Source organism: Peromyscus leucopus, chromosome 8a (assembly GCF_004664715.2).
Source record: "Peromyscus leucopus breed LL Stock chromosome 8a, UCI_PerLeu_2.1, whole genome shotgun sequence".
NCBI classification, from domain to species: Eukaryota; Metazoa; Chordata; class Mammalia; order Rodentia; family Cricetidae; genus Peromyscus; species Peromyscus leucopus.
The window spans coordinates 25,763,578-25,790,874 of NC_051085.1; the positions used below are offsets into that span (position 1 = coordinate 25,763,578).

The 27,297-nt window shown below is 40.1% G+C and overlaps 1 protein-coding gene across 17 annotated transcripts in view; it reads right to left on the reverse strand.

The window, feature by feature from the left end:
- The window catches only part of Ptprk (protein tyrosine phosphatase receptor type K), a 539,557-nt gene that overhangs the window by 327,428 nt on the left and 184,832 nt on the right, over positions 1-27,297 (reverse strand). For all 17 annotated transcript variants that reach the window (XM_028877352.2, XM_028877357.2, XM_028877354.2 and 14 more), the window contains exon 3: positions 17,259-17,530. In XM_028877352.2, the coding sequence (XP_028733185.1) occupies positions 17,259-17,530 (272 nt within the window). The remainder of the gene's footprint in view (positions 1-17,258; positions 17,531-27,297) is intronic.

The following is a 27,297-nucleotide window of genomic DNA, read 5'->3' on the forward strand; positions in this document are numbered from 1 at the left end:
GCCAAAGCAAAGCAGAACGCTAAAGGGAGAACACAGCTTAGCGTCGCTCCTGAAGCGGGTTGCATCACACATTAGAAAAGGTAGAAGTGTACCAAAGAGGCTTTGAAACTTACTTATCTCACCATGCTTTACTGGACAAGTGTGATTTCAATGAAATGTTAACGATGAAAACTCTTTTTGGTTTAAACCGGAGAGGAAGCAATTTATTTGATTGTAAAACACATCAAGCAGCTATGTTTTCTAAAAGACAGCTGAACAGAAGACAATTCCTGGCTCATTCAGTCACTGTCTGTGTGTGACACCCACAGGCCATGTGGTCAACGGGTCTCTGACATCAGGGGTTAGAGAGAAAAATCAGGAAAGCCCTTCTAGTTAAAACGTGTAACCCTACAAATGGCAAAGCTAAAAAGCCACCTCACCCCTATTAAGAAACACACACACAAAAAAAAAATTGTCTCAAGAATTGAAAAGAATACTTTTATTCTTTTCTTGACTTCTAACATAGTCTCTTGGCGAAATTCTCAAAGGACATATAAATGTAAGTTTGAACGCACAGTAAGTGGTGGTTTTCTGTTGTTTGTTTTGATTTGTTTTGTTTAAGATCTTTCTGAAGCTATCCTGAGTAATCATGACCACTTCAGTGCAGATCAGTTAATACCCATATTAAAGCTGACTAACAGAGAAGTTTGATTTTTAATTTTCTCTTTTTAAAAAAAAAAAGCTTTTTAATTTTCAAAACTTTTTTTTAAAAAAGACCTTTGATCCTTTGTTTGCATGAATTACCAAACAACACTGGATTTCTCAGAGCCAGGGGGACTGGTAAATAGGGAACAGTGATTACCCTGAAATCGTAAGGCCTGGGTTGAATCTCAGTACCCACCCAAAAGGGCATGTCTGTGCCTATAAAGATAAATGGATCACTGGCCTGACAGCCTAGGCTAAAAGGCAAAACTATGGTTCTAGGAGAGACTCTGTCTCAAAGGGAAAAGGGAGAGAGCAATAAAAGAGAAGATATTTGATGTCCTCACTGGCCTCCATATGAGTGTACAAAGGAACACTCATGTGTATGCACCACTCACATGCATAAAACATACAACCCATGACACACAGAGGTAAACCACAAATAAACAAAAAGGAAATACTATTAGATTTATCTTCAAACTCATTAGCATAGAGGATTTAAAAATATCCCCTTTCCTCCACAATAAAATCTAGAAAAATATCCAGCTTGAACAGTTAGCCTTGACATTTCTATTAGTTTATTTACAGAATGGAAAAGTAGTAAAGAAAAAAAAAGAAGAAAATCGTCTTGGTGCTGGAGAGATACAGATCAGTACTTAAGAGCCCTTTTCTTGCCAGAGTCCCAGGTTCAATTCCCAGCACCCACGTGGCTCACAACCATCCATAACTTCAGTTCCAGGGCATCCAGTGCCCTCTCCTGACCTCTGTGGGCATCAGGCACACACACATGGTGAACAAACACACAGTCAGCTGCAGCTAGAGTTTTCCTGCCTGGCCCATAGTCAGGACAAATCTCTCTCACCCGCCAGTCCCGCAACCGCTCAGACCCAACCAAGTAAATACACAAAGACTTATATTGCTTACAAACTGTATGGCCATGGCAGGCTTCTTGTTATCTAGTTCTTCTGTCTTAAATTAACCCATATCTATTAGTCTATACTTTGCCATGTGGCTCGTGGCTTACCAGTACCTTACATTTTGCTTGTCATGGCAGCGGCTGGCAGTGTCTCTCTGCCTCAGCCTTCCACTTCCCAGAATTCTCTTCTCCTTGTCCCACCTATACTTCCTGCCTGGCTACTGGCCAAACAGTGTTTTATTTATTAACCAATCAGAGCAACACATTTAACATACAGAACATCCCACAGCAGTCAGCCAAAATATTCACATATATAAACAAAAATAAAACAAAAATTCTGGCTAAAAAATTAAAATCAAAGGAAGAAAGGAACAAATTAGTCACTAAAAGAAAAAATGAGCTATTTCTAATTATAATTACTTGTAATAAAAGTTACAAGTAATTCAGACAGACTGATACCACCATGCAGATTAAGAATCAGACCTTCGGTGACTCAAAAAATATAACATCTGTCCATTGTCATAAATAGAATTCACATCTTTTTTCATTTATCACACAATAAAGTTCAGTGATTTTTTTTTCAACACTTGCTTCCCAAATCAAAGACTCTAAGAACTCACTAGGAGAATACAAATACAATTTCATTATATAACATTAGCATCCTTCTACTAATCAATCCATTTATATATAAATCTAGCAATACTATGTATTATGATAGTGACTCCAGGTAACAAGGAAATACGAGACTCAGTTCCCTCATTCAATGGAAGCCCCCAGGGAAGTTACTACTCAGTGTATAGTGAGTACCAACAGGAGGCTCTGTGTTAGAGATGCCAGAAAGCAGGAACATGGCGTTGGATGGAATTAGCAAACCAAAAAAAAAAAAAAAAATGAAAATCAGAGGACAATTCACTTTCTAAAGGAGATAACATTTTGGAAGACAGGGTTATATGTTAATATTTGAATTAGAGAGACTGAGGGTGCCTGAGCATAAATATTAGCATAAAAATGGGTTCAAAAGCTCTAGTGATTTTAAAGAATGAAGACCTTACCTTAGAAAGATCCACACTAACACTGTGTCCGTATCAAATGAACTAGATATAAAATCCAAATGAGAGACCACCCCAAAGCCTACACGGGACTGAGGTGAAGGACACACGGCATAGGACGGGGCAGCAGTGGTGGAAATAAAAGTCCACGTCAAGGGAACTTTTAAAATTCAAGAAGCCAGTTAGATAGAGGTGTAGGGGCTGGGATCAATATGAGAGTAAGAGGTTTCCAGTGACGATACCAACACGGACTTCTCTATCACTTCATCAATGCAGAGGGAAAGAAGGTTCCAGTCTCAAAGGATGAACAGAGCACCCGCCTATGTGTGTGTGCAGAAGAACTGATACTCTGAATGGCAGTGCACAATTAGGGGGCAGCAGGAGGGGAGTGGAGGAAACCTTTCCATGAATGGAGAGAGGCAGGTGGGCATCAGTGTTTGCACAGCAGACCCGGGGAAAAGCACCAAAGCTCTAGGGGAAATAAGTTGAGGTCATTTAAATAAATAATACTGTAACTTGGGGCATTAAAAATAGTGAGTTGCTATTGTCCAACCTCTACATAGTATGAAAGCTGGCCAATAGATTATAAATCACAACTTTGGTATAGAAGAGCTTGGGGTGTGTGTATGTGTGTGTATGTGTGTGTATGTGCGTGGGGGTGTGTGTGTGGATGGGTGGGTGTGGGTGTGGGTGTATTGTTAGAGTTTTGCCTCATGTGTCCGTGTACCGCATGCATAGAGTGCACTCGGGGGCCAAAAGATGGCATGAGATTCTTTGGAATTAGAAATACAGACAGCTGCTGCCATGTGGGTGCTAGAAGTTGAACCTGGGTCCTCTGCAAGAGTAACAGGTGCTCTTAACCATTAGGCCATCTCTCCTTTATATTAAAGAGAACCTTTCTCATCCCTTGACTACAAACTTTAATCTCACTCAACACCTGTTAGATGTTTCTAGAAATCTCATAAAGTTCATAAAGACAGCCATTCCCTCTCTCATATCCCAGGAACCCCAGACCCAAGTCTCAGGGAAAGAGGCTCTTCTAGGAGCAGCCTGACTCCCCTTGGGTCCAGGTGGTAAGTGTATAAATGGTCCTCCCAAACCAACACTAAAGGCAAAGGCAGGTTGGAAGCTCCTAGGGCATGAAGAGAACAAATCAAGGCCCTGAAGTCCAACTCTATGAGGAAATAGGCATAATGAAATGTGGTGGTAGCTGCTATGTAGAAGAATGGAGACCCTCCTTCATCATGGGTTACATCAAAGGCTGTAAGAACTTCTCAGTGGGTCAAACAAGGAGAGAACTTTTCATCATGGTCAGCAATTGAACTTTTGTATGGGTAAGTTGCTTTATTAAAGTCCAAATGCCACTCTATTTAGTATTTTCCAGACACCCACTCCACACACACACTAAATAATATATTAGTACTTTTTAAATCTCTCTTTTTCAAATTCCATAAATAGTAACATTATACAAAACTTGCCATTCGTGGAATGAGATCAGTTCACCACTTTTTGTTTGTTTGTTTTGTTTTGTTTCTGGTGTCTGTCCTGGATCTCGCTCTGTAGACCAGGCTGCCTCAAAGCAATATAATCACAAACAATAGAGTAAGAACCACCTTATCCTTACCACACACCTCCACCTCTGGTTAATAGTGGCGGTGAGGTATTGAAAAACTGAAAATAAAAACTGGTCTCTGCCCCAGAAACTAATGCCACGCATGGCTAGTCAGATATTCAAACACATGAGCCAGTTAATGGCTGACTTGTTGACAATTTCTGTTCTTCTCCCTCAAACGCTGTAGCCACTTCATCCTGGGCCAGCAGATGCCATGCTTTGCTGGGTCATGAAGAGTCTACCACACTTTGAGGTGAAGAATAGAGAAAGTGGCATTTACCTTCTTTCGGTCTGATTTCCGGACTGGTTTCATCGTGGGCAGGGATTTGTTAGGAAGGCTTACATGACAGAAGTTAGAGGGCTGTTGCTGCAGGATGAGCTCCCACTGAACTTGGGTGGGACTCACGGCTGAAACTCAACGCTGGGCATAACCTCATGGCGCCATAGCCACTTAAGTGAGCGCAGCACTGGGTAAGAGAGGGCAGTCCATGCGGCCTTCACTGCTCTCTGCTTGCTATTCTTCCAGAAAAGAAGCTTGACCACGGCAGATTCAAAAAACAAACTCCTTCCAAATTGCTGTCCCTTCCAGCTCGGGGCCCTGGCTAAGTAAGTCAAATGGCTCCAGACTGAGCCACAAATGGCCATGAGAAAAGCAGAAAAGCCCTTTCCCTCCATCATAAAGGCCGTGCGCTGACAATTCGCAGAGGCGAGTGCCCCAGCAAAAAGGAACTCTCCACACGAACCAGGAGCTTCCTGCTGCCAATCAACGGGGCACTCCTGGTTTTAGAGCAAGCGCATGCCGCGTGCTAACTGGGATGCATTAAATCCAGCCGGTCCATTTGTGGACAGAACCCACTTCATTTGCCGGGCTGGCTGGGGGAAGCAGCGTGCCCTTTTATGGCACAAGGGAACTTGCTTGGCATATGCGACACAGAATTGTCCCTCTTGGAGCCACTGGTACATAAAGCAAATAAAAGATTAGAAGCCACCCAGGTGTAGGAGATTAAGGACTTAACAGACAGACGGAGGAGAAGAGCATCATCTGGGCATCCTTCATCTTTTGTAATGAGGGAAGGTTCCCTGGCGATCCCAGCAGAAAGAATAAACTGAAATGAACCAAATTTAGCACTTCCAGGGACAAAGGAAGACTCCTTAAATAGACCATTTGGGGGATACAAAAAGTTTGTCTGATAGAGCCCAATTATCTTCCTAACAAATCAATCACTATCCAGCAGAAGATAACAAAAGTATGTCTGGACGCAACCTCCCACCACCAACCACCACACACAACCAGTTCAGCATCCAAAAACGTTAACACAACTTCAAGAGTCTAGTTCTAACAGTAGTGTGAGAATCACAGTAGAAGCCCACAGATGACTTCAGCCTCTCAGGGAGACAGGCAGCTTAGGCACTCCAGGGTTTGCTGGAGATGCCCCTCAGGATTAACACACCTGCAAGCACAATTAAAGATGACAGAGTTAAAGCAAAGTAAAGGAGATGGGAAGGCAAGGCAGAGAAGCCAGGCTTTATCCTGCTTGATTTACCTCGTGGGCCTAACTGAGGAGTCAACCTTTCTAGAAGAGCCGTTCCTAAGTACACGTTTTAATAGCAGTGTGTGTATGAACAGTGCCTGCGGAGGTCGGGCAGACTCACTTTGATGGGCTGGACTCAATCCTTAAGAGGACTTTTAAAGACCATCATTGTCATCACGATGTCATGATGATAAGGCACAAGTTAGCGTCGACAGCAACACGTCTCCAGACCCGTATTTAGAAAGCTGTCACCAAGACTGCCAGGCCTAATCAGCAAGAATCACCACACCTCTCATTTCAAGCACCCTCCCCTAGAGGCACATCACTGAGGCTGCTGCTCTACCGACTTCTCTCCATACTTTATTTTCTCAGAGAGTCCAGGCTATGGACACAATGAAGAAGGTCATTGTATCCCAATGCATGCTTAAGAGAATGCAACAAAATTCAGTTCATCCAGGTTCACAGCTACAGTCAGCTCACCTCATTCATCGACACAAGTCTTCGGCAGAAAATCTATAAAACCGTTGAGTCACTTCACAGGTAGCATTAACAAATAACAATTAAAAATAATTTTTCCAGAGAAATTGTATGAGCATAAACTGGCTGGATCCTGACTCTTGTTCCAACATGAAAATATAATCAGTAGGTCAAATCTTCTAACACCAAGACTAGAAAATCCTTATCATGCGATGATTCACATCAGTAGGGGGACTAGAATTCCACAAGGGAGAGAAGGGGAGTGTCTTTGCTTAGTGGCAGCTGGCACTATGGCTTTAGGTGTGTCACCATCTTCTCTAAGTCCCCATTCCGAAAATAAAAATTCACACTTTCCCCAACAAACTCCTGACACTGTTGAGCTGGGGAGACAGTTCAATTGGTAAAATGTTCGCTGTTGAAGCATGAAAACCTGGTTTTGGATTCCTAATAATCAAGTAAAAGTCAGGCACAGAAGCATAAATCCCAGTACAGGGTGGGAAGGGAGGATCCCAGGAGCTTGCTGGGTGGTAGTGGCTAGCCAGTCTAACTGAAACAGCAAGCTCCAGGTTCTGTCACTCAATAAAAATAATATGGAGAATAATCGTAAAAGAGTTCCAAGTCCAGATTCACAAACACACACACACACACACACACACACACACACAAACAGGCATGCTGGCATGCACACACAAGTTGAAGCTGTATTGAAAATCCAGGTCATCATATACTAAATTGTCTTTGTCACACACTAAGATGCTTTCCTTGAAGTTTCATTGAATCAGTTAAACTTGAGCCAAGACTTTGAGAAAAGAGAGGAAAAAGAAGCAAGGAAATTTTAGAAGCTGCTGTGCAGACAGACTTCCGGGAGAGAGAAGGGCATCTTTGGTCATACCCAGCTGTGAACTTTACCAACTAGAATACCAACTCCCAGGCAAGATAGGCCCAAGCTACAGCAGTGGCCTGAATGTTTTGGGACTAATGAGCTCTCTGATTGGATTTCAGGCCCAAGCTACAAATGGGAATTCCTGTCTAGTACAATAAACCTAAACAAAAACTCATGGTTAAGGTCTTAGGCTCTTGGGGTAACTACTCTATTGACATGGTGTCAAGCTGCCTTCTAAATATTTATGTTTATGCCCAACTGTTACTCAGAAAAGCCTCTTTGCAAAGAACAATGGTGAATGTAGAGGGCCACAGCTGCTCAAGGTACTGAGAGTAAGTGAGGAAAGAGTACTAAACAAGGTATTTACGACACTCACTTTAAGAGTCTGAGAGCTTTGTGGACATGGGAGTGGATAGGTGGACATGAGAGAGTGGATGCTCAATGATATCTTTAAAGCATGACAGAGTCAGTGCATTCTGTCTCTTGGGAACTGCAGCTGCCTGCACAAGACTGGATCTATCAACAATCAATCAGAGATCTATAGATGAGGGAACTCACAAGGCCTTACCTCTCTTGTTGAACTATTGGCCTCTGGAGAAGGGGCAGTCATTGTCTTCAGCTAAGCACCTACTAGTGAGCCCACCCGTTCCCATGGATACTTCCAAACCCAAAGTCACACAAACAGTCCTAGTGAAACTCAATGGATCACAAAATGAAACCAAAGACATGTGAGTGAGAAAGTGATGGGGGTGGGGAGGGATTGGGAAGTAGATAAGAGAGGATGAGGATGACAGTGATCAAAATGTAATATATACATATATGAAATTGTCAAAGAACAAACTAAGAAGAACATTATTTAAAAGCCGGGTGATAGTGGCTCAGGCATTTAATCCCAGCACTCAGGAGGCAGAGGCAGGTGGACCTCTCTGAGTTCAAGGCCAGCCTGGCCTGCAGAGTGAGTTCCAGGAAAGGCTCCAAAGCTACACAGAAAAATCCTGTCTCAAAAACCAAGGGGGGAGGGGGGAATTACTTATAAAAATCAAGGTGTATCAGAAGGTAGGCATTAACAGGTATGAATCAACCCAAAACTCACACTTAAATTGTCCCCAAAACAGTGAAAGCAGGGGATATTTGTAAATACAATAATGAAAAGTAAAAAATAAAAGTAAGAAACTTGGAAGGCAGAGGCAGGTAGACCTCTGTAAGTCTGAGGGCAGCCTGGCCTACACAGTGAGTTCCAGAACAGCCATAGCAACAGAGAGAGACCCTATCTCAAACAAAATAAAATAAAATAAATAAAAAATAAAAATAAGAGTAACAAATTGGAACTCAGAGAGTAAAATTTTAATTAAAAGGAAATTAATAAAGATCTGAGAAACTCCCCATTAGCAAATTACCATCCAGGAAAAGTAGCTGATATATAACTGAGTGTAAGTGGATTAGGAAACGGTTACCTTCATTGAGGTGGTCCATGATCAAAGCTGTGAGTGTTGGGATCACTTATTTTAAAGACTAAGAATGAAAGCAAATTTAGAACATGCACATAGATCTAACCATGAAGAGTGGGTGAGTCCCTTGATAAAAACTCTGAAGGCTTATCCTCTTGGGTTGCAAAACTCCACGAAACTAGAACCTGCCCATCAGATCTTAGAAAGCGAAACCTTTCAGCACTGTGCTTATTTCTGCCTGACCACAGTCTTTGGACATAGGGCCCTGACTAGCTGGGGCTTTTAGGACCTGATGTAATCCCCTCGTCTTTGCGTACCTGGCTCTTCTTGACCACCAGATTTTAGCTGAAGATTACCTCCTCCAATCCTTCCTACCATAACAACTGCTCTACCTCACTTCCTGTCACACTTCTCTATTCTTATCATTCATGCAGCACCACAGCATTCTGACCTTTTTCTCATTTATTAATTTCTAGGCTTTTTGATCCCCACACACATCCAACCACAGAGGCAATTCAAGAAATAAGGAGTCTTGAAACTTATTCAGACATACAAAGAACAGGGTCCATGAAAGAAGAGTGCTTCCTATACATGATGCAGTTAATTTATTAGTTGAGTAAATGGTAGATAAATACATCATAACAGATATTCAGAAAGAGAGAGTTAGTTGGCCCTACAAACATTTCCCAGCTATGCTGTAGCCCTGTTACCAGCTTGAATATCCCACTTCCCTCAAGTGATAGGGGAAAATACGCTAAAACTTTTCAACCCTACCTTTCTCTATCCACTTAGCTAAATTCTACACCTCAAACTCATGAAGCATGTGTATAGGCTAGCTAGTCCAGGCATGGTATGGTGCACATCTTTAATAGCAGCACTCAGGATACAGAACCAGGCAGATCTCCATGAGTTTCACGACAGCCAGAGATACATAGTGAGTCCCTGTCTCAAAAAAAGAAAGGAAGAGAGGAAGAAGGAAGGAAGGACGGAAGGAAGGAAGGAAGGAAGGAAGGAAGGAAGGAAGGAAGGAAGGAAGGAAGGAAGGAGAGATAGAGGAAAGGAGGGAGAGAGGGAGGGAGCTAGGGAGCTATTATTCTGTATTGCAGAGTTTGATACAAAAAGATCCCAAAGCACAATGGTCATTTTTCTTAAAGAGGAGCTGGGTTCAGCTCCAAACACCTGAGTCAGGCAGCTTACAACCACCTGCAACTCCAGTTACATGTCGTCTTCTGGTCTTACTTTCTTCAGAGACATTTAATGATGTAAACCAAGAATAATTATAACTAAATGCAGAAATGGCATAAAGCAGCTATTTTATAACAGAATATTTTGTAACTTATTTTTGATTGGTTGGTTGTGTGGTAGCTAGTCAGTTCATTGTTTGGTTGGTGGGTTGGGGGTGAGTTAGCTGGTTAGTTGGCCATTTACGTGGCTCATTTACTTTGTTCACTAGCTGGTTACTTGGTTAGCTTGTTGATGGCTGAGTTAGCTAGTTAGCTGGTAATCAGTTGGTTGGTTGGTATGTTGGTCGGTTAGTTGACTCATGAGTTAGCTAGTAGTTTAGTTTGGTAGTTGCTTGGTGTGAGTTAGCTGCTTAGTTTAGCTGTTTGTGTGATTGCTTGTTTGTTTAAGAGGGCTAGTTGGTGAATTAGCTGGCTTGCTGATAGTTTGGGAGTTTAGTTGGGTGGTGAGTTATCTTATTAACTGGTAGTTTGGTTAGATGTTTGGTTATATCTGATACAGATCTCCCTATGTAGCACAGGGATTATTATCTTAACTAATAATCCTCCTACTTCAACCTCTGAAACATTAGATTTAAACAATATTGGGCCTGCCTTGTAATGACAATATTAAGGATGTCTTTTGAAAATGAAAACAACCAAATATATTACAAATTGTCCACTAAATTCTATAAACAGATATTTATATTTACAATCCATAAGATTTGTGTTCATTAGTCTAACATTTTTGTGTTAAGCATTGTGAAATGCTATATTTTTATCTGAAGGAAAAAATACATACAAGCTTCTATGTCTATTTTTCTCATTTTTTTCTTCCTAAACTCTTTAATGAAATGCTTAAAATAAAATTACAGTAAGTTATTCACCTTTCTAGTACAGTCTATGGAACAAAACTGAAATACACACTGTACAAAAGTTAAACTATAGACAAAAGCATAACAACATTTAATTTTGGTTTTCCTTTGCAAAACCAGAATCTCCTTCATATACTAGATGCAGATGAAAATAAGAAAAAATAGTCTTTAAAAATGAGAACACACAAAGCAGACATTCAATTTCTTTGTACTGGAAGGCAAAACTCACAGACTCATTCTAGTTGACTATCGAGTATTAGCACAAACACCTGCTGAAAGGGGAATTAATTTGAAGTTGATGCACATGTTTTCCATCTATAATATGGAACTGAATTAATAAAGATGGAAACATCAGTCAGCTGATGAGAAGGAAAGGAGTCTCACGATCTTGTATCTGCCCACATTATTTTATATTGCTGTGCAAAGATTGCCTCAAATCAATGAAGGCTAAATAATTAATAAAGACATAAGCAAAACATAACTGAGTTGTCTTAGAGCCAGTTAACCATACTGAAAGTGCAAGCATCTGAGTAAGCAATGAGTGCACACACTTCCGTGCTCCAGGGAGCACTTCTTTCCCCGGGAGGCAAACTCATGAGGCAAGGGAAGAGTCATATATTGAACAACACCCGGCTCTCCTTAATGGTCACTATTTTTCAGTCAGTTACTTTAAAAGAATTGAATTAATCTTGTGGCATGAAGCCTCAAAACAATGGGTGTCTCCCTATGTTGCCCAGGGTGTCGTGACAACTCCTGAAGCTCTGAGGAGAAGCAGGTATGGCTGAGCAGAGGGTCATGCTGTATGCATACAATTCTCCTGTGGTTAAATGCGGGGCTCCTGTTCATTTGTCTATGTTTGTTTACATGAGCACACATTCATCAACGAATCAATACAGAGTCTAACATCAAAGGAGAGGAGACATTCTGTAATAAAAGCAAATTGCCTGGGAAGCAGGGAGAAGTCATACTCTGAAGTTTTAGAAAAACAATGGCTATAATAACATGGGAGGCTTTCCAACACCATTTGGACTCCTTCAAATGCAACAAAGGGAACTATGGATGCTAAAAGACTAACCACAAACATTTACTTTGATAATAATCTAGCGTACTGATAAGCAAATTGTTGTCCATATAAAAATGAGCTACAGTGACCATGTTGGGCCATTACAGCTGCCATTACTAAAAGAAGCCTAGGAAAATGGTTAAATCCAAGTTACTGGGAGGGGCAAAGTCCAGTCTTTTAGCAGCCAGGATATTTAACTGAGAAGACAAAGTGGAATAATTCTGACCCTCCGTTAACTAATCAGAAACCTGGTCCACCCAGGAAAGTAAGCAACATTAACTTTACATTTTGTGTAATGGTGAAATAAAGGTGGTGGGCATACATGAGCAGGTCCAGGACAGCACTCCAAGCATGGGAGGCATAATCCTCTGCCACCCTTCTTATCCTTCTGCCTGTTTAATGTATCGATATAGCGTCATGCAGCCTATTGACTCTGTTCAACTGTATATGTTTGTCTTCTAAAGAATGAGGACACTGGAAGTGTAACTGGCTCCAATCATAGGTATACAAGCATACTGTCAGTTCTAACATGCCTCTCTATGCTAGCCATAAATATGAACAACTTGAGAAAAATGGCATGGTACATTAGGAAGCAGAATACTCACTACATGCAATTTAAACAATAGTTATTGCTATTACAGTATACTGCTATTATTACTTAGCCTGGGAATAGGGCTGAGGCTACTTCCATAATTTTTGCTGCCTTGTTATGTTGATTAATCATTTTCTTCCTCAGACCAAGTCACTAGTAACAATCTTCCTCCTTCAGTGCCCCCTCACATGCTAGGAAATAAAATTTTTCCCTGATATAGCCTAGTAAACTCTTCTTTTAACTCACTACCCAGAGCACACCCTTGCCTACAAAAGGAATGAGAAATGCCAGCTCAATGAGAAGTCCTGCCAGGGTAGAACGAGAGGACAATGACTATCAAACAGACAAGAACAGTATCGAAATACATCTCAGTATTCACAATGAGACAGTCACAATGTTTAGAAAATGTACACACACACACACACACACACACACACACACACATACATGTGTGTGTTAAATCTCCAAGCTATATCTAAGGTGAGACCTTCATGGACAGATAAAGACTAGCAAAAATTGGGAGTTCTAAGAGGTATGGCAGCGGTTTGACACCCCTGAAACTCTGTAGGATGCTGTTTGCAGGCTGGTCTGACAGAGGTTGCCCTGTCTCCCAATCCGTCTTCTAGGGGCCATTTATTCAGGTACGCTCTCACTTAACTTAAGTCACAGTCTTTTTATATCCAAAACCAGCAGGATCTCCAGTATCTGGAGCGTGGCAATCTCTCCACTGCCAAAGTGTCAGCACAGTACATAAATATGAACAGAACTCTAAAAGGGAGGCAAAGCCAGAGTCTCATACCTCTGTTTTTACATTCTTCCTAAACAAACAGGAAGCAAAGGTGAAGAAAATGCATTGTACAAGGTCTATGTTTATTTCTCCTGAATAAAGGGAAGTGCGCTTGCTAGATTGTTGCATTTCAATTCCTGGCCAGAGCTCCGTAGTGTTCATCACGCATCATTTTTGAGATTAATGATGTGCACCCAGTTAATGGAAAGCAACAGATTAGGTCTCCACTAATAGTTTTGCAAGTTATGTACGTCATCTATCTGCCTCATTTAGTAACAACCTCGCTGTTTAGGAACATAATGGGTTTCATAACAAAGCAGAACTGCATTTATGCACACAAGTCAGAATTCTGAAATAAAAAATATTACTCTCTTAGACCTGTGCAGATCTTTAGTTATAATGTAAGATAAGCAGAGATTAGGTTTCCAAAGGATTTTTAGTGAGGTTGGTTGGTTGGTTTGTCTGTTATTTAATTAGCAATCACCTTAAGAATCTACAGTACCACCTTGAAGCCTAGAATACGCCACAGCATCTTCCTACCATGACACATAAAATAAATGTAATGTGATCATTTCTACCCGTGACCTGGACTGAAGACAACTATTGTCCTGGAGACAGATGCACAGCACACTTCCTTATATAGTACTATGATGATTGCCAAAAAATAAAATTTACACCCTCTTCTTCTTCTCAAAAATAGGAAGTGTGTACTCAGTGCATTCTTTTGCTTATGTGACTAGAAAGCAAACACAATCTGCTATGATCTGTAGCCCGTATTCCTCTCCATTCACAAGATGGACCAGCCCTGAAGAGGAAGGATAGGCACAATAGATTTCTCTATAAACCATGCTTAAAACAAGATTAAAGAATGAAATACCAAAAAATGACACTCAATGGGTCATTTTGATGGTACAGTTTCTCCACAACCTGAAGATAATTCTTCCTTACAAGTCTAATTTCTTTTTTTTTTTAAAGTAATGCATTGGGAGGGGGGAGGGTCTTAGCTAAATCATTTGATGATTTAGGCAATCATATGTTAGTTCTTTCCTCTAGGGAAAAGGTTTTTCTTTTTTGACGCTTTTTCTAAAAATATTTTCATTTTTTTCAAATACAAAAAGTTCTGAAATCTTAAGCAACTGCTTGAAAAGGCTTGACTATTCTCCTCCCTTCCCTCCCACCTTTTTCTCCCTCCCTCTCTCCTTCCCTCCCTCCCTTCCTTCCTTCCTTCTTCCTTCTTGGCTACTTTTTTTTTTTTTTTTTTTTTTTTTTGGTTTTTCGAGACAGGGTTTCTCTTGTGTAGCTTTGCGCCTCTCCTGGAACTCACTTGGTAGACCAGGCTGGCCTCGAACTCACAGAGATCCGCCTGCCTCTGCCTCCCGAGTGCTGGGATTAAAGGCGTGCGCCACCACCGCCCGGCTGCCTACTTTTTTAAAATGCAAGCTATAGCCCAGGCTGGCCTTAAATTCAGAGGGCAATCCTCACATAACAGCTTTCTAAAGACCAGAATAACCCGCAGGAGCTACCAAGCTCAGCTGAAGTAGGTTTGACCTGAGAAAATAAAAGCTGTATACCATAAGTTGGAGGCAAGCAAGTACCTTTGTGTGACAATGGGGCCGGTCTTTTTCTTACAAAAGAACAGAAATCAGTCATCCAAATTTCTCCGAGAAAAATCTCACAACTGGCCTCTGAAAACCAGTACTTACAGCAAATGGTGTCTCCTGAAATGAAGACTTTCAACTGCCAAATCACCCACCAAAATACTGCACAGGTACAACTAGTTATCTACATGACTAAAATGATTAAAAGAACAATCAACTAATTTATTGAGAGTTGAGCACATAACTAAAAACTCCTGTTATTCTCTCGTATTGCTGAAGTTTTAGAGGGTAAGGAAGAATGATGGAGGGAAAAAACTCCCTTGATAAATTACAATGAGATTTTGCCAATTGTTCTGAGTATTTCATTAAGTTTTTTCCTCTGGTGAGACATCTCCAAACATACCTCACAGCCAGACTGAAACTCACACAAGGCACTTTGGATAGCTGGCTTAAATCTATCCCAGCACTTGGGAGGCAGAGGCAGGTGAATCTCTGTGAGTTCCAGGACAGCCTGGTCTACACAGTAAGTTCTAAGACAGCCAAGACTACATAGTAAGAACCTGCCTCAAAATTTAAAAAAAAAAAAAATCTATCATAATTACATGTGATGGAGGATATTTTGTATAGAAAATGAGCCACAACAGGGAAATGTGTATCCAGATTATAACAACTAATACAATAATAATTTGTGCTATAAAAAAAATTCTATTATAGATGGGTGGCACATGTCTTTGATCCCAGCACGTGGGAAGCAGAGGCAGGAGGATCTCTGTGAGTTCAAGGCCAGCCTGGTCTAGAGAGTGAGTTCCAGTATAGACAAGGCTACAGAGAGAAATTCTGTCTCAAAAAAGCAAAAAAATAAAATAAAATAGATAAGTAAAAATTTTAAATTCTATTACTATCAGTGAGTCAAAAGTGTGTCTTTTAAAAAATAAAAACATAAAGATATGAATATGATTTCTTAGTGACAAGGAGGAAGCACGCCATTGATATGCTATCAGTCATGTTTATCAAAAGGAAGAACAAATAACACTCTGATTCCCTGAGGAACTACTGACGCGGGGAACGAATAGCAGTTAGCTACAGAGCCTGACTCTGGAGCTCACATTTGTACAATCCTGTTAGATTTATTTGTTGTCTGGGGCTTCAGTGTGTGTTAGGGAGGCTGGATATGCTGGCGTTCTCCTTTGGCTGCACCAGACCTCCTTCTTCCAAGTGCTGCATTAAGCTCCGTGACAGATACCCATGAAATCAGTATACTGACAGTACACAGTAAGAAGATCTAGTGATGACAGACACTTACACACTCAAGTCACAGATAAGTCCCCTGGTTTACAATCACCGCTCTAACGGCAGCTTGACACACATGCACACACATACGCACACACATGTACACACCCCACCCATTTACATATGCAATCTGTAGGATGCACTGTGGATCCTAAAAGAAAAACCACATGGCTCTCCTATCAGAGTAAAGAGCAACATTTTTCTGTTCAGGAATAATGGAAGCCACTAGCACCTAAAAAGTGCACTGAATTTTCACCAGACACATAACCTGGAAATGAAAACCTTAACTTTTACCAGATCCAGGCAGTGGTGAAACTAAAAAAAAAATCAATACAAGAAAAACCAAGTAAGTGGATGCATTTTTTTTGTAGTTAATGAGTAACAACCAAAAGGGTTCACTTTTGAAATATGTGAATAAAATGATTATTAACATATCTGCTACAGGCTGTTGTGGAATATACTTGTACACAAATGCCCTTTCATTAGCTGTATAATAAACCACAAAGAGGTGAGTCTTCCAAAAGGGTGAAATCTCAAGTCCAACACAAGCTCTGCATTCTTACAGAAGATCAAGTATTTTCCAGGCCCTAATGATGGCCTGTGTGACTGAGGGAGTCTTCAAGCTCATCCATGAACTTCCATGTTGAACCATATAAACTCAGTCACAGAACCATAAAGGGGGAATTAACATTCTTCACTGTGTCTTTTCATCATAATCAGATTAAGCATTCCAAGAAAAAAATCATCCAAAAACTTTTATGGACAACCTGTCCTTTTTCGTTTGCTTCTTTTAAGAAAAATAATAATCATGTCACCATCACAAGATAATACCATATTTTACAAAATTCTATCTTCTGTTTATATTGAAAGTGTTATTTTCAAGAAATCAGTAAACCAATCCAGTCAGAATATTTCAGCATAATGGAAAAACAAAAGAAAATCATTTCTTCCTGCACAAAGACACAGAAATGTGTGCATCAGAATCAGAAGTAAGTAGCCCTTTACTAAGCAGACCACAAATTGTGGGCGGAACTGTTGATTTTCTGTGCGGTAAAGTATTGTCTCTAGTTAGAAGGCTCTGTGCCTGTGTAACCAAACTTCTCCTCAAGAATGAGGAGTTGGAAAACAGGAGGGAGGAACCCTACTATTACGGGATCGGTATTTATATCTATATTTTCCACATACACGGAGAGCCAATATATGAAAGCACAAGGCAGAAAATCTCAGAGGATTACCTGATATTCATTGGGCCAAAAGGTGCTCACTGCCAGCTCAGCCCGAAGCCAGTCTCGACCAGTGAATCCAGTCACATTCCAAATTGGATTAGCAAGGGGTCCTTTATTCACTCGAACTAGGATGTTCAAAGTGCCAGGGTTCAGCCCCTTCTGGCTGTATAACAGGTAACTGAAATCAATGCAGTGAGTGTCATTTTCCTTCATGGTAGGCAGCTGAAGTCGGGCTTTCTCCCCAGGATCATGATTTGAGGCGTCCACGACCATATAGGAACCTGAAACGACATTACAAAGAACAGCGCTAAGAAAAGTGATATGCCAAAGGGAACACACAAGAATAAAAGAATACTACTCTATGAAAATAATAAATTTTAAAATGTCTTCTTGGGCACTGCAATACAATAATATTAGTCAAGATATTATGTGAAGCCATTCCTTACAAACATTGCACAAACTGGACGCACACATTGATTCTTCTCTACAATTTGTAATTAACCCTGTTTTACAAATAGACAATGAGGTAAGACCAGGCAGAGCCTGATTCTAGTTCAAATCTCCCTTGAAAATTTCTCCAGTCCTACCAAACTGTGAGCTTTGAAAAAGAAACCAAATAAATATATTGATCTCACGTGCATGGAAAGTACTTTCTTCTCTTTCTTCCTCCCTCAACAAGAATGTTACCGCAGGGGAACAGAAGACTCCAGGAAGTGGAGTAACTTCCAACTTCAAATACCAATATTTTTGTTTATTCAAGTTATGTGCCTTTTGCCAATAACTAACTACTGAGACCATCAAGTCACGGAGTAAGAATACTTTGTAAAGTGAGTATGGGGGTAAATGTTCAACTTTCCTTTCTTTCTACACTTTTTTTTTACCAGTGCATGCATGTGTGCATGCATGTGCGTGCGTGCGTGCGTGCGTGCGTGCATGTGTGTGTTCCAGAGCACGTGTTTGAAGTCAGAAAGCACTTGAGGGAGTCAGTAATCTCCTTCCAGTATGTGGGACCTAGGAATTGAACTCAGGTTTCACATCCATTGAGCCATCTTGCTGATCCTAATGCCCTACTTCCCTAAAGCTGATTCTGGTACATAGTTGATGCCACGTAGTTTCATTCACTAAACTGTCAGCCCATTAAGATTACTGCTGACCCCAGTCTGCGATGCCTACACTGCTCTTCTAAAACTGAATAAAAGCAAGCATGAAGTCACTTTGACTGAGTAATGAATCATTTGTTGTGGATTGTGGTGATGTGAATAACAGAGACCTACATTTGGAGCACTAACACTGACTTTTGGCTACTGGCTAAGGTCATGCAGTGACTAATTACAGCTGTTGGATGTCGACACTGCACTACTATATTAATGCAAGCAGCTCTCCAGAAAGACATCCTGTTCTCATGCAAAAATAAATAAATAAATAAATAGAAGATTTTAATAAATACATAAGTCACAAAAAGAAGTAAAGCTATCATTTTGTCACACTTCAAATTAGAACCAAATTTTACCATAAATCCATTTCTCCCTGGAATATAATTTTAACAGCAATATATTAGGTGTCATATTTCAGAGCTAACTCTCACAAGGGTTCTTACACTACACTTGGCCCTCTCTTCCTGAAACGCAGAACTAATCTTCTGTATTCTGTTCTGACACATAATAACTTATACCAATGACACACACTAAAAACTCAACAACTACTGGTCTACCTATCTCAACTCATCTACAACCTTAAGTTCAAACCGTTTCAGAGGGCAAGGCTTCAACTACATAAGAAATCAAATTTCCAATCTGGACGATTCCCCCACCAGAGCGGACCTTTGTGATCCCCAGCTTTTATGACAATTTTACCTCATACTTCAGGACAGTCAAGTACAGAATACACATACTGTATTAATAGTAATTCCTGTTATTGTTGACATGTGGTTCACAGTCTTCATCATCTCTCATAAGCTGGAATTACTTTTTAACTTGATTCTCACGGACAGCACATTAATAAAATAAATCATCTGTGTATTTTTGGAAAACACCAAAAAAGGGGGAAAAAAAAAACAAAGAAACAGGATATCCTGGATCCTAATCTAATTTACAGAAAAGGGATGCTTTTTTTTCATGGCTATTCTCACATACTTAAAACCAATAACTAATTTTATCAAAATGTCTTTACAAATCACCAATTTGCATCAAGACTAGTTTCTGGTCTTAACCATGATCAGACCTGAGATCCCAGAAAAGCTATCCAGCATTGCTGCCCAATTTCCATGCCCTGTTTTTTGCATTGGTATAGCATTTTACAAGGAAATTATGTATTTATTTTTACAAGCTTAGCTTCTGACTAGCAATTTTAAAGTGTGGAGCTGAAAAGACTTATTAGTTTCCTAATAGTAATTTTCCTCTGTCATAAAATAAAGTTTGGAATAAAATATGCTTTGTGTCACATTTTAAATCTGCATTATATTTACCATTAAGACCATTTAGCAATTTTCAGCCATTTGCATTTTAAACTACAGCCATTTTCTTATTAAAGAAATGGAATGAACAAACTCTAGTCATCATTACTCCTTACCAATTTGATCATTAGAAAGATGGAAGTCATGAAATAAAAGCTTATCCTAACTATTTCAGCATTTTAGTACCACTCAACACAGGTTAAATAATAAAGGAAATTAGTGCTGATAACTCAACTTCTATGGAATGGTTGGGATAAATAGTCTTACTTACACAGAGCCCTGCCTGGCTCCCTGGGCTGAGTTCTGTGCATTAATAATGCACTTACTGAGCAGCGCTGCAGAGGAAGAAGCACCCAGGAGCAACTGAATGTCCTGTCGACCCACTTGAGACAGTGGCAGTTTGCACAGCTGGCACCTGTGTCGCCACAGCTGGGACACAGCCCTCCCTCCACCAACCTAAATGTTGTCAACACTGTTCTGACCAAGTTCCAAAGATTACTGCTACAATCTCTGACAACAGCTGACCCTCTACACATCAAGTCTGGAAATTTCACACATGTACATCGTTCATTCTTGATATTAAAAATCAAAGCCTGTGTAGTGTTATTCTGGTTCCCTCAAATTTCAAGCAAGTCTTCAGTCGTGTTTGACGGAGGCTTCACTATCTGAAGGCTTAATAATGTCAAGTCACACAAATGTGGTATATGTCACTGAAAGTAACTTCTTTGATGTGGAGTTAATATTCTCCATGGTCACCTGAGCTAAGGGTTCTCCAATGCATCACTAAAAGAAGAATGCCTAAATTTATGTGTTTGCATTATTTTTTAAGTAGTGCAACTTTCTGGGGAACAATTTGGCAAGAAGAAGAAAAACTTAAAAGATACACATGGCCCCTGATGTGGTAATTCAAAATTGATAAATGCACACAAGAAAAAGTCATGTGTAAATGAAAAAAAAAAAAAGTACAACTGAAAAGGTAACTCATCCATTATTTTCATTAAATGGAGAAAATAACAGGAATATAAATGTTCAAAAATATGCAATTCATAAAATTATGACTAATGAGTTTAATGAACAATGAAGCAACCATTAAAAATATCATTCAAACATTTCATGGCAGATACTCCTAATATAGTAGGTGACAATATGCAGGTTACAAAATATTAAATCCATATGGCTAGTTTTCCATCACTATGACAAGATACCTATGGAAATCAACTAAGAAAGGGAAGATTTATTTGGCTGATGGTTTCAAAAGTTTCATTCTACAGTCACTTGTTGTCACCACCTATGACAGTAGGAGTATTAACAAACTACTGCTGACTGAGACCAAGGACAAGATATATGTCTAAGATAATACTCTCAGTAGCCAAATACTCCAAGCAGGCCCTACCTCCCAATAATCTACACAACAAGAACATCAATGAGCCAATCTACTGAGCATATTAAAGCTCTCATAATCCAAACACATCCCCAAAACCTCACCCTTCAACAATGCTGCAATGGGAACCAAGTATCAAAACAAGCATCTTTGGGATCATTTTATATTAAAGCAATAGGAACACATAAATGTCTTCTTAGACATGCATTTAATTATACACATACATACACAAACATTGAGACCAGAAAAATAACAGACATAGAGGTAAATGCTGTGTGCTTCATCAGTGGGGCAGTAACTGCCTTGACATTTTTGCTTATGTGCATGATATGAATCTCTTAAAAGAATGCATAAATGCCATCATCAGTAATTGAAGAATAATATATATTTGATGCAAATTATTGGCCTTTTAAAAAGTTCTCATTGCCAAAGAAAGTCTTTTATTCATGAACACCACCGTCTAGTGCAAAGTGCAACGTATCACGGACTTATTATAGTAATAACATTTTATCTTTAGGTTACATTTCTTGGGTTAATGCTACGCTAGATTATCATATTGATAGGAAAGATACAAATTCCCACACTTTACTCAAAACTCCTCTGTGCATATATGCAACAGTATATATTTTTAGACCTTGGCATGCTAACATAGTATTTCACTAAGCTGGTTATTCAAAATACTTAAGATATCTAACAAACTAAGAGATAAACTTAGAAGCCATGGCTTTCCACGTTCTTGATTCAAAGTGCTTGGATCATTTTGACTCTTGCTCCCTTTACAAGTCACCTTGCCCAATCTGACGGGCCTATCAAGATTCTTCTTCACACAAAAGGATAGTTTCTTTCCAGAAGGAGCTCATAGTTTGTAAATTTTTGATTCTGGTGCTTCGTTATATGCTGTTTTTACACATGTTTTAAATAAGTGCCATGGGGATTCTTTGTAAGGGCCACTCTCCTTCAGGACAGTAACAAGGAGAACCGACCAGATAGCACAGGATTTAAAATTTCTTACTGCCAAGCCTGATGGATTGAGTTCTATCGCAGAACACATATGGTAGAAAGAGAAGACTGAGTGCTACAAGCTGTGCTCTGACTGACACGTGTGCATTTGCATATGCACACCCGCACACATATGCACACAAACACACAAATAGAGTTGATAAAAGAAAAGGCGGTAACATTCTCTCACATGACTGATCTAGGCATCAATCCTAAGAGTGAAGCCACATGGTAAATCTGACATAAAAGTAGAGAAATGTTAAACACGAGAAAGTACGATCTTTAAAAAGACGTGAAGAGAACCTTACAGTAACCTGGTGCCCACTGAAGAAATCAGTGTGAGGGACAGCATGACTGAATGACAGCCCTTCTTAAAGAAGGTTTGGATGGGTGGTGGAGACATTCTCTGAACGGCTTAGGTGGCAGTGAGTCTACAGCTGCAAGAAAAGCAAGGCAGAGTCCTTCTGCAACCGATTGTGCGACACAGGGCATGCAGAATGTCACCGTGAAGTGGTCAGCAGCCAGGAGGGACAACATAGGTGCCACCCAGGCCATAGTTTGGGCTGGAAGCTCACTGAACGACTGTATCAATTGTATCCACATAGCGCAACAGCTCTGCAGTGTCCACAAGAGAAAAAGAAGTCTATTCAAGTACGAAAGGGGAAACTTGCCTAATACCAAAAGCCTTGTCTGTGTCCACTCCTGATGATGACACCGTGCTCACTAGGAAAGAGAAATGTATCACAGGAGATAACAAAGCATGAATTTGGAATCCTGAAGCAAAAGACTGGTGCTATGTACAAATCCAACAAGAATATCTGTCGAAGCAAATGATACACATTTATATATTTTAAATAAAAATTTATATTTGAGTATTTTGATGACTGATTGGATGGCAACGTGGCCATGAGAGTCTGCCAACACATACCCAAGAATGTAAAAACAATAAAATCAAACCTATAATTGGAATTGATTTAGTTAGTTCTGAGAAAGAGTAATTTGAGGGACTAGTAGGTAAAAGGTTTGGAGGCATGAACCTAAGAGTTTTGTTAGAGTCAACCTTAACATAGCTATATAAAAGTTCTGCTTTAAGTAATGGCTCTTAAATATGTTAGCTTCAGAATGCCTATACACTGTTAATATGCAGAGGTCACTGGGCCAGCAAGATGGTTCAGTGGGTAAAGGAGCTTACCACACAACTGACCAGAGTTCAATTCGCAGAATCTAAATAAAGGTGGAGGGGAAAAAATGTCAACCAAGTTTTCAGCTACCCTGCACTCACACATCATACAGATACCCACATGCACAACTTAATTAACAAATTATCAACAAACAGTATATCAACTCTCAGTACTGTCAACACTGACTATACAGGAAATTAAGACTGAGAATCGAAGTATTTGCTCTGCTTTGCTTTGATGATGCTGAAAATTGTACCCACAGCCTTGGACTTAACAGGCAGGCACTCTTCTATTGAGTTAAGTCTCCAAACCAACCAACCAACCAACCAAGAAGGAAATAAAATAAAACTTGTAAAATAATTACTAATTTGTTTAGCAATCACACCTCCATAGTTTTTATAAAATAACTATATTTTACCAAAGAGATCAGGCATTGTTTTTATTTTTTTCAAACACTAATTTTTTACTTAATAAAAGCCACTCAGATTCTTACTTTTACATCTTCATTCAATCTGCCTATATGCTCATGAGAAAATGAGAGAAAGAAAGAACATGTTAATGATCTTAGGAAATTAATTTGACCTCATCAGTCTGCTGTAAGTGTCTGTGATTCTTATAGAGTGATCCATGAGCCATACGCACAGAACCAGTATCTTTCAAGACACAGTTCTTTCTTCTTCCTGTGAGAACAGCACTGCTGATATATTGAGTCTATATGCATTCATTCAGTCCATGTGGTACAGAAAGATCACTAAAAAATAGAACTTTTAAACAGAGAGGTGGGTGTCTGGAGATTAAAAATCAAACAAGCCAAATGTTTCTGTAGTTCTGTACTTGTATGAACAAAGGGTGTTTTAACTTTCTCCAGAGGGACAGAAAAGAGCAAAAGACGGACGGACACACACACACACACACACACACATCTACCTCTCTTAGAGTACATCTCTTTACATCTTTTCTCATCTAATGAGAAAAGAACGATTAGTGAGAATAGGTTTATGTAATTTTTTTTTTAGACTAACTAAAAGTTTATACCAGAAGAGCCAGAGTATAGCTCTTGCCTGATTTGGAATGTCTGTAAAGGAGAGTCAATGGTAGAAATTCCAGTCTAGCCTGAGTCTAAGAACGAGGAGAGTAGACTGTATGAGTTCCAATCTAATTGAAGTGTGAACAAGACAGGTGTCCCAGCTCAAGGGGCCCAGAGTGACCAGTTATCTTTGGTTCTGTTCAGGTCCTCAGGGCACTAGGTGAGGCTTACACTTCTCAGCTCTCCTCAGCCCATCCTTAAAAGTGGTAAGCCCATGCAGACACTGACGCACCTAGGAAAACTTTTAACCAAATATCCAGGCATACTCAAAATGACAGATATACCACTGCAAGGGGATCTTTTCCATTCTAGCAGGACACCATCAGAGAATCAAGTTGTTATAAAGAGAAATATAGAGAAAAAGAAGTAGTATTCATGTCTAATAAGACACATATTTTGTAGATTCTTGAGACCATTTGAACAAGACACCAAGGTACCAATGCAGTGAAAAATCATTTCTTAGTATTCAGTTAGATTTTCCCAGTATAAACAAAGCGAATTATAGAAATCTGATATGTAAAAAAAGAAGGACAACATACAGTAATAAGTTCATGCCAAGGCAGCTTAAGAAGCAACCACCAAGATATCTGGCCAGGGTTGGTTCAGTGCATAAAGTGCTCACTATGTGAAAAGGAGGACCTGATGCTGAGTTCCCAACACCCCTATGACAAATGCTAAGCATGGCTTCAGATGTAACTGCAATCTCACTGATGGGGGTAAGGGAGGCAAGAAGGTGGCTAGAGCTGGCTAGTGTAACCTGGTCTTGATAGAATTAAGGTAGAAGGTGAGAGAGCAGGCCACCAGATGCCATCATCATCTGGCCTCCAAATACATGCACAAGTGCCTGCGTATACACATGTCTCTCTCTGTCTGTCTCTCTCTGTCTCTCTGTCTCTCTCTCTCTCTCTGTCTCTCTCTCTCTCTCTCTCTCTCTCTCTCACACACACACACACACACACACACACACACAAACGTACACACGCACGCACGCACGCACGACTAATGGCACTAATTTTCACTTTCCCCAATTTCGTTGTGAAGTTCATCCCTGTTACCTCCTTCAAGCTCATTCCTCAGCTCTCCTGCCTTATCTGGGCAATCCCGACCTTCACCAGCCTCTGATCCTAAGGCCGACAACCAGCTAGAGTGGTATGTATGCTAAAATGGGTTTCATGATTTCCGTGAGAACAGCCCTACAATATCTTCAACAGGCACTCAAGACTTTATTCCCCCCAAATCTTACAATGAACATTTCCCTCTCCTCACATTACAGTAAGAATGAAATCGGACCTCTTACCTCACCGGCTTTAACATGAGCCACACCTGTTCTCTCTAGCACCTTGTCCCCTTAACTTGAAGGGTCTCCAGAAACAATGGGCAGCCTTCTGTTCTAAAGAAAAATCCCAGCGTGGTGCATGCCTCACTCTTTCCAAGCTGGATTTTTTCTTTGGCTTAGAATTCAGTCTTTCGGCTGGCTCATTTCTTCATCAGTAAATTTTAGGTAAAATATCACCCATTGGATACAGCCTTCCTAAGACTGATGAGACACTAGCCCTTTCTAAGTGTCCTGCAAACATACCAGGTTTTGTTAAATCCCTCACTTCCTGTGTCTCTTACTGAACCTAACTGATTTGCTTATTTGATTGAAAAGCTCTATGAAAGGTTGGAATTACGTGTACATTGTCCATCCAAAAGTCCAGAGCAAAGTTTAGAGAATTCAGTCTACAGTTGAATTATTATATGTAACAAAATTAGGCACTTGCCTACTACTATGACCTCTCTGAGAAGCACTCCAATATCAGAAAGTATTTTTTTGTCTCCACCTCAGCCCCTAAAAGGAGGGCTATTAAAACTTTGAGGTACTTATAGGCAAAAATATATAGGAAAAAAATTGAACATGGTTGTTTTTAAAGTCAGCAAAAGGAAAGTTTTGGAAACTTGAAATGACTTTTGTCTCAATCTTAAGAATTCCTCCAAATGATTCCATTGCCAGAAAGACTAGCATCAAAGCCTCCATTTTGTGGAAGAAGAACAAAGCCTACTGGTCATCTTCAATCTATCATTGACATTCTATCATTCCTTAATATAATATTTCTCTTCTTTCTCACTACGCAGCTTATTTCTAAACACAGAAAGAGACATGTGTTCTAAAATATCTAAATACAAAAGGCAACTTGTACTCTGAACTCCAAAACAAAATGACTGAAATTGCACCTTGGAAGGATTCAAGGTCTGCCATCTTCAATCTCCCAGGACTCATGCTCCCGCTCATGCCTTGGGGAATACATAACCGCTTCAATGACACTCCACAGGATCAAATTCCTCTCCGAGCTCAAAGACCTTTGCAGTTGCATTTGAAAACTGAGGAATGTGACAAATTAAGGACACTTTTTTTGTTTTGTTTTGTTTTCTGAGACAGTCTTTCTACATATGTCCTGTTTTGTTCACTATGAAGATGTGTCACTCAGATTGGTTTAATAAAAAGCTAAATGGCCAATAGCTAGGCAGGATTTTCAGGGCACAGCAGATGCTGGGAAGAAGAAGGGCACAGTCGCCAGCCGGACAGAGAGGAAGCAGGCTGGACACTATAGAGATAAGGTAATAAAGCCACAAGGCAGAAAGTAAATGAATAGATGTGGGTTAATTTAAGTTATAAGAACTAGTTAGGTGCAGGCCAAAGCTATCAGCCGAGCTTCCATAATTAATAAGAAGTCTTCATTTTGTTATTTGGGAGCTAGCAGGAGGGACAGAGAAAGACTTGCTACATACACAGCCTTACTTGACCCGGAGCTCTATGTGACCAGGCTGGCCTGGAGCTCACAGAGATTTGCTTGAATCTACATCAATGAAATGATTCCTCATAGGGAGGGAGGAAAGGGGCGGGGGAGACAAAAACAACAAACATTTTCCCAAACTTGATCTGAGTTAGTTTGCCTTCTTGGGAGTAT